The sequence below is a fragment of the Aedes aegypti genome, chromosome 3 (assembly GCF_002204515.2).
Source record: "Aedes aegypti strain LVP_AGWG chromosome 3, AaegL5.0 Primary Assembly, whole genome shotgun sequence".
In the NCBI taxonomy this organism is placed as follows: Eukaryota; Metazoa; Arthropoda; class Insecta; order Diptera; family Culicidae; genus Aedes; species Aedes aegypti.
This window is the reverse complement of record NC_035109.1, coordinates 96427760-96440917: the sequence shown is the minus strand read 5'-3', so window position 1 is coordinate 96440917 and position 13158 is coordinate 96427760. Positions and strand designations below refer to the sequence as shown.

The window sequence follows — 13158 nt, the reverse complement described above, 5'->3', positions numbered from 1 at the left end:
CGCATGGTGTGTTGGAAAGAAGGAAGATCCTCGGTGCAAGATTATGCTCGCGGGAGGTATAGCAGGTAGGTAAGGTGGCAAGGTGAGGTGGACTCTCGTTGCCTGCGGGCACCTGTGGCTTTCGGTGTGTGAGTGGCACATGCATTCCTCCCCTGGAGGTGCCGATGGTGCAAGCGAGATGGACGATCGCTCCGAAGAAGGCTGAAGAAGGTTCCCGTAGGATCGTTTCGCGCGACTTGCCCATGGGAGGAAGAGCTGATCGTCACTGGCGGCCCGGGTCTTCGATCAGTTGTGCAAGATCGCTCGAAGAAATATGTTGGATTTGGTCTAGCTGCTGCTCAATTGTTTCTGCAGAGTGGGTTCAATAGTCTTCCCCATTTTTCTTTGCCAGAGATATTGTGTTTGAAGAAACTGAAGCAAATTTTGAGTGTTGATTTGGGGGATTCGAGGGTTCTGTGATTTCGTGCAATTTCGGTGATTTTAAGAAAAGTTCCTGAAGTGTTTCCCACTTGGAGGAACTTTTCTCAAATCATTCTCTAACTGTTCCGATCCTTAATTTGTGTGAATTCCAATTAGAAGATAGTGAAGCTTGCTTTCGGGAGTTCGATCCTGACCGAGGAATAAAAGTGCTTGTTCAGTGTCAAGGAAGAGAATCGCGCGCAAAGTCCCGGAGAAGCAAACGAGCTCGGCGGTTCCAGTTTTCAGGAAGAGATAGAGAGAAATTTAAATCAACAGAAACCAGAAGAAAAGCGGCAAAACTCGAGATGAAGTCGATAATTTTATGTGTCTCGTTTATGCTGGCGTGCGTTGCAGGTATGTGTTGAGTGCCCTTTTTCCCAATCCATTTAGAGGAAGGTTCGGTGCCTTGTTCTTACATGAAATGTTTGAATATCGTTTTCATCATCGGCTTGTGGACGGTGATCCTAAGCAAATATTTGAACTGTTGTCGCTCAGTGGGACAAGTGCGGTGACGGAAAGGTGTTCTTTTTTCGGGACGGCAACACCCACGACGACGATGATGGATTTGTGGTATGGATGGTTATTTTTTTCTTGGGTTGGATGTGGTTTGATGAGACTGGCACATATCGTTAGTGAGAATGATGTTTGCATAAGAAATTATCGCACCTCAATGAGCGATGGTTGGTCACAGTGGCTTAGGGGATTATGGTTGCATGATAAAAGATATCCTTGGAATGAAAGTGCAATTTTCCTTATCATATCCTTTTCACTTCTTATTTTTCGTCTTAGCGTTACTTCCTTACTGGGACAAAGTCTGCTTCTCAGCCCCTCGAATATAACCACAGCTAATAATCAAAAGCTTTTTTGTCAATTGTCCAGTTTTGCATTATTTTTTTGTGTGGCAAGCACGGATATACTCTATAGCATTAGAAACCAAAAAAAAAATCAAACCCGGAAAATTCTCGATCAGCGATCCTTGTTACTATCACTTTAATTGTTTTACTATAAATCGCCAAATTCAAATCATAGAATTCCACGAATTTTTTGAAACATAATTGGAATACTTGGTATTGGGGATAATAAAGATCAATAAAGATGTCAAAAGCTTCATGGAAATTGCGGGTCTTATACAAGAATAATAAGATGTATGTATGTAAATGAAATCTGTGTTTACCTTCAAGCATTTTTACGCATCTTGAGGTTTTTGATAGTCAAAATTCAACTAAACATATTTTTTTGCTCCATTTTAAAACTTTTAATTCCAACTAGCAGTAGTGACTTTTTTGTGACTTCACCACTAGATATCACTTGGTCTGTAATTGAACAGCTTTTTTGGTCTCATCTCAGTCAGTACATTTTTTATAACGAGTTGGAAATATTGGTTTGATGGCATACAAGTTAGCTTAAACTCCTTTGATCTAGAGATTTTAATGAAATATGTTTTAATTGAAAAAAAAAAACTTTACCGTTTTGATTTAAATACCGAGCACTCTACTTTGTTTGGTAAACATTTCACTTCAAACTGTTTACCGCTCTATAGATCCACATTTTTTGGCTCACTGTAAGAAGCATCTTTTGTATACATCTATTGAAAATTTCAATACCTAGCTCTTTAACAGTTTGGCAAGTTTGATCAGTCATTTGACTTTGCTTATTAAGCGTTTTATGAGCTTTTCAAATTTGAATAAAAATGTACAGAATAACCTAAAGTGAGGATAAGAATCATTGAAAGTTCATCGTTTCTCTTTAGTCAAGATTTTTCGCATAGCGGAGCCAAAACCTCTTACTACTATTTCAATTCATAACTCGATCATGATGATTAATGATCATGATATGATAAATTATTAAATTCGTATGTTTTTATATCAGTTGTGCTTCACTAAGACCTTCAATGTCCGTAATATGAATCTAAACGGGAACTCAATGTCTTTATGTAGTAGAGTGATATGCATTGTTGAATTTAAATAGATCTCGATATTTTGCATAACTAAATTATAAAAAGCTTTGTGTTTTCAATCTGAATGAAAATCTATGCAAAAATGTGTACCCAAATTTGACAACCGTTCAACGTTGGATATGCGTTGCAATAAGCGAATAGCCGCTGCACATTTATGATAAAAAACATGACTCGTTATAATATTTATATATTTTTCAAATTTAAACACCTCTTAATGTTAAGCACAACTTCAGTTGCCATTGTATTATGATTATTTGTTCCAAATTAGAATGATTCTATCAACAAATTTGAAAAAATAACGTGTATAAAAAAATTTGGTTGAATTGAAATACTCTTTTGTTTAACCACTTGGTTTATATAGAATTTTATGAAAATATGAATTTTACCATTCGACGTATTGAAATAAAAAAATCTTCTAGCATCATATTACATGGTCATTTAATAAATTACTTGATATATTCTAAAAATAAAAAGGTGATTTTCAATATTTTATACAATTTTCTCTGGAAACACGTTGTATCGTCAGTCAAATTCGCCTCTATTGGTGTATGTAGATATTATTTACATTGTTGTAGTTTTTTACTCCAAAGATAATGACGCGACTATTCCGAGTAGTGCTTCGTGAGGCCCAAGCAGGACAGTTCGGTTTTGCGTCGTCGGTTAGATTTTGCTCACGATTTCGCGCGTTTTCGTCGCCGGAGAATTTTTTTTTTCTTTTTCCTTGTTTGGAGCGTCTTGCTGGGTAGGTATTTGGGAAGGCCCAAGCAAGACGGTTTGTTTTCGGAACGCCAAGAAGTTTTGCTGTCAGTGTCAGTTTTGTGTTCAGTCGAGAATGGATTACCAACTGGTGAGTTCGTTTCATGCTTATGATAACACATTTTTTCTTGAAAGCGTAACTTTTATGTAATATTAAAACAAACTTTGTATGGTTCGTCACTATAAGTGTCGGCATTATGCTTTTTTCTTATACAATTTCAATATACATATATTTTTCTCTTTTTGACATTATTGAAAGTTATCTTTTGAATTGTTCGACATTATAGATGTTGACGTATTTTTTAAAGTTTCCAAAAACCAAAAACTTCTCGTGACAAAAATACAAAACTAGCTTTTAATATAAGTCGTATATTTCCCCCTTGTCCATGGATCGCATCACCGACCAGAGGTGACTCCCAGATCTTTTCCTCCCTCACTAATAAACACAGTCAGTCTATGCTATGCTATGCTATGCTATGCCAAAGATAATGACGCGACTATTCCATAGGTTTACAGCTTCATCAGCTTCAGGAATTGTAGAGCTTTCTTCAGAAATACATGCAAGGACTCGTCCAGATTTGTCTCGAGAAAATATTATAAAGATCTCTCTAGTAATTCTCTAGGAATTCAGCTTGAAAATCGTTAAATGATTTCTTAAGCTTTGCCAAAATAAATTTATTCACAATTTGCCACAGTAAATCGTTTACCATTCCAACAATGGGATTCTCCGCTTATTCTCCCAGAAACTCTTACAGAATTTCTTAAGAAGCTTCCTTCAGTTTTACCGTGAAGGGTCTCAAAGCTCTTTGCCAATTTTAGTGCCGAACGCTTAATCTTAGGCCAGAAACACATGTTTTCTCAATTTTTGAGTATTTTTCGTTTTTTTCCAAAATAAACTTTTTTTTCTGGTTTTTGGGTTTTTGTCACACCCCTTTGTTTAAACTTAAATTTTGGGGGTATTTTGTTTTTCGTTACTCTTCAGAAATGTCAGATACACGAAAAATCAGTTTATCTAATTTTTGAATTGACTTTACCCTGAATGAAGTATATCGATTATTCTCTCTCTTTCCCACCAATGATGTCAAAAATAGAGAGAGAGCTGCACCTACCCACTGGGGGTAGTCTGTCCTAATAAGCCAATTTTGGGTAAATGCATTAATCTCAAGCTTGGGTTGAATGAACTCATTGCATTGAATCAAACCAATTTTAAATAAATTGTTCTAATGGCTTCAAAGACACAGAACCTTATGGAGGCCTGGGAAATTTAGCCATTGGGCTACATGTTAAAAAAGTAAATCCCCAGTGGATTTTTTTCGGCGAAGTGAACGTCAAACATGATCAAAAGTGACAAGGTTTATATTTGGACCAACTTACGGCTCAAATAACAGTTTTATAATATTTAAAAGCCATTATTTGAGCTGAAAAATGAGCCGAAGTAGTAGTAAGAATACGCCCTGTCGTGTTTTTTTCCGTAAAATGAATATTTAAAAAAAACTTTAGTAACTTATTCTTCAATACTAACCATCTCAGAGCAAAAATTAGAAAAAGATTCCTATATTCCGAGAAAATATACATAGGTTATTCTAAGGTTGAAAAAAATTCATCTAGAATTTTTAGAGATATCTAACATGCATTTCTTGAAAAGCCCTTTTATTTTTTCAGTATTACTTTGTTCCATTTTAAAACCACTCTTTCATAATTTACTCACAGTTTATCACAGGAATTGTTGCATTAATTCCACCAAAGATTATTCCACAAAATCTAATTATAATTCTTCCAGAAATTTTACTATAAATTCAAATGGGGTTTCCTTATACACCTCTCCAAAACAATTGAGTGCTTACATTTCTTGGATAAATTTTAAAGTAAATTCTCAATTGATTCTTCAATTTATCAGTTCTTGTAGGAATTTATCATCTTTATTTTACCAGAATCAGTGATATTCATTGGATTTAGTTCAGAAATCACCAGAAATGTTCTTATGGAAATCCTGGATGGAATCATTGAGAAATACTTTGGCAAATTTTAGGAAGAACCTGTTCAATGTTATATTAAGAAAATTTTCTTTAGAAAATCCCTGGAATTGTTTCGTCCAGAAAAAAAATCCTGAGTGAAATCTTCAAGGTATCCTAAATGAAAATCTGGGAGAAATCGTTTGTGAACTTTTTGTAGAAGTCGCTCAATCAACTCCTGATAAAATATTTGAATTATTAACAGAAGCAAACTTTTGGAAAAAACCTTAATTTTCCTCTCAAGAAGTCCCTAAATACGTATAGTAATTTTTGACGTAACTGCAAACGTCGAAATTCTCACAGATATTTTTAGAAAGACCCTCTGAAAGATGTCTGGTTGGATTCTCTGAGGAACCTTTATAGAAATGTAAAGATGAGCATGGCCGGAAGTAGCGATAGTCATGCTTTCAGTATTCTTGTTCAAGGTGTACTTGTCTGCCTTGCTCCTGAAAGCAGTCTGAACGAGATTATTGAAAAGAAACCTGAATGTTGCTAGTATCCAATTTACGGAACATCGTCACTACGGTAACGGTAACGTATTCCATAAGAAGTTCCTAGAAATACTCCTGGATGTTCCCTAGAGGTAGGGGAAAAGCATTAATATTCGACCTACAAGAAATCTGTGCCTATTTTGTATTTTCACACAAGGTAGGCCAAAATCGAATGGGTCGAAAATGGGTGCTTTTTCCCTAGTTGATTTTTTTTGGCCAATTCTTGAGAAAATAAGATCGCATTAGTATCAGTTGATTTTTGTTGAATCGGAGGAATCGGAAGAGGCTTTCTACACAAACTGATGGGGAAATCAGCGAAATACTTCTGGAACCATTTACGGCGCAATTCCTGAAGTAATTTTTGGAAAATTCCAGGAAAATTCTTTTTGGGAAATGATCAGAACCATCTTCCTTGGAATATGCTAGTAAAATCTTAAGATAAATAAATTGTAGAAATCTCAAGTGAAATCTTTTAGAAAATTCTTGCGAAAATATCTTTAGATATTACGGAAGAAATTTCTGCTGGAATTGTTTGAAAGTTTAATGGTTTTATCAGCAAGGTTCATGGCTAAACTTCGGGATCGATGACAAATTACATAGCAGAATAAAAATAATCTTTTCTGGCATACATCATTCTTTTTTGTTGTTGCATTTAAGCTGAAGCCAAGCCTGCTACTCATTCCAATTGTCTATGAAAATTTATAATTATTGATTAAGACTTTGCATTCAAATAGACTAGATCAAACTCTGATTGAATTTGTGTGTTGACGGGCCACGCTGCCATCGCCAATCCATGTAACGTATATCTCATAATATGTTTTCTTATAATGCATAAGGAAATATTTAGCTAGTGCTTTAGTAGTTACAACAGATGTTCTTTAGAAGGTTTGTACAAATAAAATTCTGTTTCTCCTGGAATTTCGTCACGGATTTTAACTAGAATCATTCCGAGGATTGATGATAGTCATGTATCAACGTTAATTTTTTTTCCGAACCATTCATTGAATTCCATCCATCCATTTCCTATAATCCTTCTACGTATTGATTCAAAAACTTTTCATGGAAAATCCATCAAGAATAGTTTTTGTTTTTAATTGAATTTTCTAGTGATTTCTTCACGAAATATCTTATACGTTTATTAAATTTTTTTTTTTTGAAATTTATTCTAAAACAATACCGGAAAAAAATTGGAAAACACGGAACAATACCGAAAAAAATTGTAAGAAAGATTGAAAATGCCTAGGTCAATAACAATAGTTTTAAATCCATTTTCTTTTCAAACAATATATGTTGAACGAAATTTAGAAAAAAAAATCGAGTTACGTTATATCGAGGTATTACTGTATGAGAGATACAATACTCGTCCAAGCCATCAAAAGTTAACTGCTTAGATCGGGGAGGAAGCCGGGGGAGCCCAAACATATCTAAACAAACTCCAAACCTGGGGGACACTATTGCTTTTGAATGTTTAGGGATTGTGTATCAAGCCTGTAACATAAAATACCGACTCTCAATGGTAAATAAGCGATAATGATCGTTCTTTCTCTCTCTTTGGAGCGATTGATGCTGTTATTTTTCAAGCTTGTTACAACTTGCGAAACATTGTTCTTCCTGGACCGATACAGTTGGGATAATTTTCTTCGCTTGCTTTGATCAGGCTTTGAAATCAAATGAGAACGAATTCTGCAAAGACTGTAAGGATCAAAAATACTTCACCAATATTCCGGATTTTTCGAACCATTAATAATGGTATAGATATTTTTATTGGAGCTTGATAAACGGCTATTTAAAGCGAAAGTGGATCGAAGCCACAGCTTAAATTATCTGAAGCTAAAATTTTGAGATCAAAATCAAAATGTATTCAAAGCTAAACATTGGATCAAATGATGACCACCAGCGAGTAAGCAATCGTCCATGAATTTAGCATGAACAAAACTCATGTTATCCAGTTTTGTCCTCTTCAAAATTCCGATTGCTCTTTAATCACCTCAAGCAAACAAATTAACTTCGGAAACTAATCTAAGCGTACAAAAGGCGAAGAACTTTCTGATTCTCCCCTTTAATTCAGTGCCTGCAGACGATTTCCAAGAAAAACTGCAGCAAACAATTTCGTCTATGAATAATTTGCCGTTTTTGTGGTTTTTTGAGCATCATAACCTCTCATCTGCTGCCGGTTCTCCACCGCAATTCAGTTCTGACTGGAGGTCGTCAACGTGACATGGTGTGACCATAATTGATGACAACCTTTCAGAAGTGCCCGAAGTTAGGAAAAGCTGGTGAAGCAGCAAAAGGATGAAAAAGCGTTGGTTGAAATGTCGGTAAGGGAAGATCGGGTTATATGTGCCCCACTTAATTTTAACTGTGAATTTCGTCGAAAATGTTATTCGTATTGGGTGTTTTGGTGAGTCTCATTAATAGGCTCGGAATCACTAAAAATAGACATTGGATTGAGACAATCATATCCAAAAAAATAAAATCAAAGGAAATGGAGCCATTTAGAGCTATATTCAAATCAGCGGGATATAACGCTCCACCCAGTTCAAAACAGACTTTTTTCATGTCAAAATCCAACTTTTAATCAAATTGTATATGTTCTATACAGGTATTGCAAACTTCGTTCTCAATTGATTTCGAAGCACGATCGAAGCAAACGAAGAAAAACATCACATCTGTAGCGGTCCATGATCAGCAATGTTTCGCAAGTTGTAACAAGCTTGATAAATAACATCAGCGAAAGAGAGCTCCAAAGAGTGAGCGATGGTAAACCCCGATTTTCTTGCTTATTCACCATTGGGGGTAGGTGTTTGACTTTACTAGAATGATAAACATTCCCTGAACATCCTGTAGCGGTTTTGTCCGTTCGGTTTGGAAATTGTTTAGATGGGTTTTATCATGCACTGTTATAGAATGCGATCAATGAGAGATACTCTCAATTTTTTCAGACTTCAACGCATAGGTCAATGTTTCGCTTGAGTTTTTTCGGCTTAATATTGATATCTCGGATGGAAAATGTCTTTCCGTGGAAGGCTTTCAAATGGATAGAGATATCGATATTGATATTAAAAGATCGAATTTGACTGGAATACCTATCATCTTGGAGAAATTGCAGTGACGCGTTTTACCCCAACGGTGCATTTCACACCTTGTCCCCCAACCGTTCCAACTAGAACGGATACGAATGTCTCCTAGCCAAGGAAAGAAAGAAAGCACGTCGCTCTTCACCACTCGGTGGACCTCGATTGCTCCGGATGCCACCAAACTCGGAAAGGAGCCGGTTGTTGCACAGGTGCATAGAGAAGCTTGATGCAAATGATGGATTCCCTAGAGACTTGAATGGCTCTTTAAACCGGGCGGACCGGGCGCTCGCTCATATTGAAATGTGGTTTTAATTAAATCAAGATGACACACCGGAAGCCTCGTGATTGCTGGCTGGGCTCATTTGAATGGACGCGAGAATGAATGAGCGGTGGTGAGTCAACTTCCTCTATGCTTGAGTAGAGAATTGTGGAAGGATTTTTCTTTCGGTGAACGAACTGAAGGTTGAAGAGCTTGTTTTAAACTATGGGGAGTTGATGGCAAACATCTATGTAGATATCATGATTGATAAACCAAACGACATGATATCTACATAGATGTTTGCCATATATATAATTTTTGCTCATATATGTTGGCCCAATAGATTGGTTATCATAATTTCAATGATTCTGGGCATGGGAATAGTTGCACCTCGAATTGCATCTACGAAGATTTAGATACCACCGGAAAATCCAGATAAATAGTTGAAAATGAAGTAAACAACTCCTTTCCGTTTAGAAATTTGTTATAATATTTAAATATGCTTCAAATGTATTCACAAAAAAGTGTATGCTTTTTTGTTATGTAATAAGTCTTGACATCTCTTGAGGAATATTTTAGGATCGATTATATGTTTCGTCTGGATAATCTGGTAACTTATTTCGGGAGTTTCGGCTAATCGGAAACAAATCTATGTCATTTTGAAACAGTTGATCATATAAGATCAGCTTCGAAATCCTGTTTTCAAATACAAAGGGATTGTGATGCGAAGCCTAAAGAATTTTTTATCCTAATGGGACTACTGAGAAAATTCTTAATAGAGAATTTTGGTGACAATTCTGAGAAAATTCTGATTAGAATCCGGGAATATTTCTGATGAGAATCCTAAGAGGATTCTGATGAGAATCCTGAGAGGATTTTGATGAGAATCTTGAAAGAATTGTTATGAGAATCCTAAGAGCATTCTGATGACAATCCTGATGGAATTCTGATGAGATTTGTAGAGGAATTTGATGAGAATCCTGTGAGGATTCTGATGAGAATCCTGCCGAGATTTAAATGAGAATTCTAAGAGAGATGATGAGAATCCTGGAATGATACCATTCTCATGTGAATTTTGACAAGATTCTGATGAGAATTCGGAGAGGATTTTGATGAAAATCCAGAGGAGATTTTGATTAGAGTTGTTATAGGATTGTGATGAGAATCCTGCGAAATTTCTGGCAAGAATCTGAAGAGGCTTCTGATAAGAAATCTGAAACGATTCTCATGAGAATCCTGGGAAGATTCTGATGAAAATCCTGAGAGGATTTTGATAAGAATTCAGAGGAGATTTGGATGTGAATCCTGAGAGGATTCTGATGAGAATCATGAGAGGATTTTGATGAGAATCTTGAAAGGAATCTGATGCGAATCCTGAGAAGATTATGATGAGAATCCTTAGAGGATTTTAATGAGAATTCTGACTGGATTTTGATATGAATCCTTCCGGGATATTGATGAAAATCCTGAGAGGTTTTTGATGAGAATCCAGAGAAGATTTTGATGAGAATCCTTAGAGGGTTCTGATGAGAATCCTGAATGGAGTTTGATGCGAATCCTGTATGGATTCTGATAAGAATTCTGACAAGATTTTAATGAGAATTTTAAGGGGGATTTAATGCGAATCCTGGAATGATTCTTATTCATACCATGAGAGTATTCTGATGAGAATTTCGAGAAGATTCGAATGATAATTCTGAGAGGATGCTGATGAGGATCCTGAGAAGATTTTGAAGGAAATTTTGAGATATTTCTGATGAGAATACTGCGGAAATTCTGACAAGAATCCTGAGATGATTCTCATGAAAATCATGAGAGGATTTTGATGAAAATCCTGAACGGATTCCGATGAGTTTCTTGAGGGGATTTGAATTTGATGAGAATCCGGATGGTATTCTGATGAAAACCCTGAGAGGATTTCGATAAAAATCTAGAGGAGATTTTGATGAGAATCCTTATAGGATTGTGATGGGAATCCTGAGAAATTTCTGGCGAGATTCCGGAAAGGCTTCTGATGAGAATCCTGAGAGTATTCTGATGAGGATCCTGAGAGGATTTTGATGAGAATTCTGATGTGATTCTGATGAGAATTCTTATGGGGTTACGTTGAGAATCCTGATGGGATTCTGATTAGAATCATGAGAGGATTTTAATGAGAAGATTTTGATAAAAATCCGGAGAAATTCTGATAAAAACTCTGGGATTTTTTTCCCTGAGAAGATTCTGATGAGAAAACTGAGAAGACTTTGATGAGAATCCTGGAAGGATTCTGATGAGAATCCTGACAAGATTTTAATGAGAATTCTAAGAGGGATTTGATGAGAATCCGGGAATAATTCTGATTATTACCATGGTAGCATTCTCGTGAGAATTTTGAGAAGATTCTTATAAGAATCATGAGAGGATTTTGATGAGAATCCTGAAAGGATTCCGATGATATACATAAGGATATTTGAATTTGATGAAAATCCTGATGGGATTCTGATGAGAATCCTGAGAAGATTTTGATGAAAATTCAGAAGAGATTTTGATGATAATCCTTATAGGATTGTGATGGGGATCCTGAGGGATTTCTGGTGAGAATCTGGTGAGCCTTCTGATGAGAATCCTGAGAGAATTCTAATGAGAATCCTTAGAGGATTTTGATGAGAATTCTGATGTGTTTCTGATGAGAATTCTTATTGGATTTTGTTGAGAATTCTGAGGGGATTCTGATAAAAATCTTGAGGGATTCTGATGAGAATTCTGAGAGAATTTTTATAAGAAACCTAAGAGGATTTTAATAAAAAACCTGAGATGATTCTGATAAGAATTCTGAGAGAATTCTTATGAGAATCCCGACAAAATTTTAATTAGAATCTTGAAAGGATTCTTATGAGAAACCTGAGAGGATTGTGATGAGAATCCTGAGAAAATTCTGATGAGAACCCTGAGAACATTTTTAAGAGAATCTTGAAAGGGTTCTGATGAGAATACCGAGAGGATTCTGATAAAAACTCTGATAGGATTCTGATGAGGATCTGGAGAGATTCAGAGAAGAATCCTGGCAAAAATTGATGAGTATCCTGAAAAGATTTTAATGAGAATCCTGTGAGGTTTTTAATGAGAATTTTGACAAGATTTCCATGACAATGCTGAGAGTGCTTTAAATAGAATCCTGGAAGGATTCCGATGAGATTCATGAGACGATTTGAATTTGATGAGAATCCTGATGGGATTCTGATGAAAATCCTGACAGGATTTAGGTGAGAATTCTGTCAGCGTTTCAATGAGAATCCCGAAAGAATTTTGATAGGAATCCTAAGAGTATTCTGATGAAAACTCTGGAAGTGTTCTGATGAGAAGCCAGATTCCTGATGGCGTCCTGATGAGAATCCTGAGATAATTTTGATGAGAATCATGAGAGGATTTTGATTAGAATCTTGAGCTGATTTTGATAAGAATCCTTAGAGGATTCTGATGAGAATCTAAGAATTTTCTCATGAGAATCCTGAGAGGCTTCTGATGAGAATCCTTAGAGGATTCTGATGAGAATCCTGAGAAGATTATGATGAGAGTTCTGAGAAAGTTCTGATGAGAATTCTGACTGAATTTTGTTGAGATTTCTGACAGGATTTTCCTGAGAGGATTCTGATGAGAATCCTGAGAGGTTTCTAATATGAATCCTGATAGGTTTCAGATAAGAATCCTAATAGGATTGTGATGAGAGTCCTAATAGGATTGTGATGAGAATCCTGAAATTTTTAATGAGTATCCTGAGAAGATTCTGATGAAAATCCGGAGAGGATTTTAATGAGAACCCTTAGAGTATTCCGGTGAGATTCCTGAGAGGATTTTTATCCAGGATATAATATTTTTCCGGGTTTTCCATCGGTGTCGAAATCATTATGGGTATAGTTTGAGAAGTAACTACCCAAGTAACCACTAGCCTGCTAATTCTCCCTTTTGGCCTTGTAGGGCTATTATACGGCTAGTATAGGCCATGCCAACTGTATTATAGCACCATATTGGCACACAGGGCGAAACAAAGTGATATTTGATTACTTGAGTATTCTTCTGCACAGATAGCGTTCAGAATTGAGTCTTCACAAGAAGGAAAGTGCTCTGAACATGTTTTCATTCCACCATACACTTTAACACATAGCCA

General features: G+C 36.0%; 1 protein-coding gene across 6 annotated transcripts in view; it reads left to right on the top strand.

Moving 5' to 3' along the window:
• Positions 1–216: 216 nt before the first annotated feature.
• Positions 217–13158, top strand: part of LOC5574224 (coiled-coil domain-containing glutamate-rich protein 1) — a 95073-nt gene continuing 82131 nt past the window's right edge. For 2 of the 6 annotated variants that reach the window (XR_002501402.1, XR_002501400.1), the window contains exons 1-2: positions 217–355; positions 577–813. Coding sequence is in view for 1 of the 6 variants with exons in the window: in XM_001661224.3 (XP_001661274.3) it covers positions 765–813 (49 nt within the window). In the remaining 5 variants the exon portion in view is untranslated. The remainder of the gene's footprint in view (positions 356–576; positions 814–13158) is intronic. The other 4 variants (XR_002501403.1, XR_002501401.1, XM_001661224.3 and 1 more) reach the window with 4 other exon arrangements.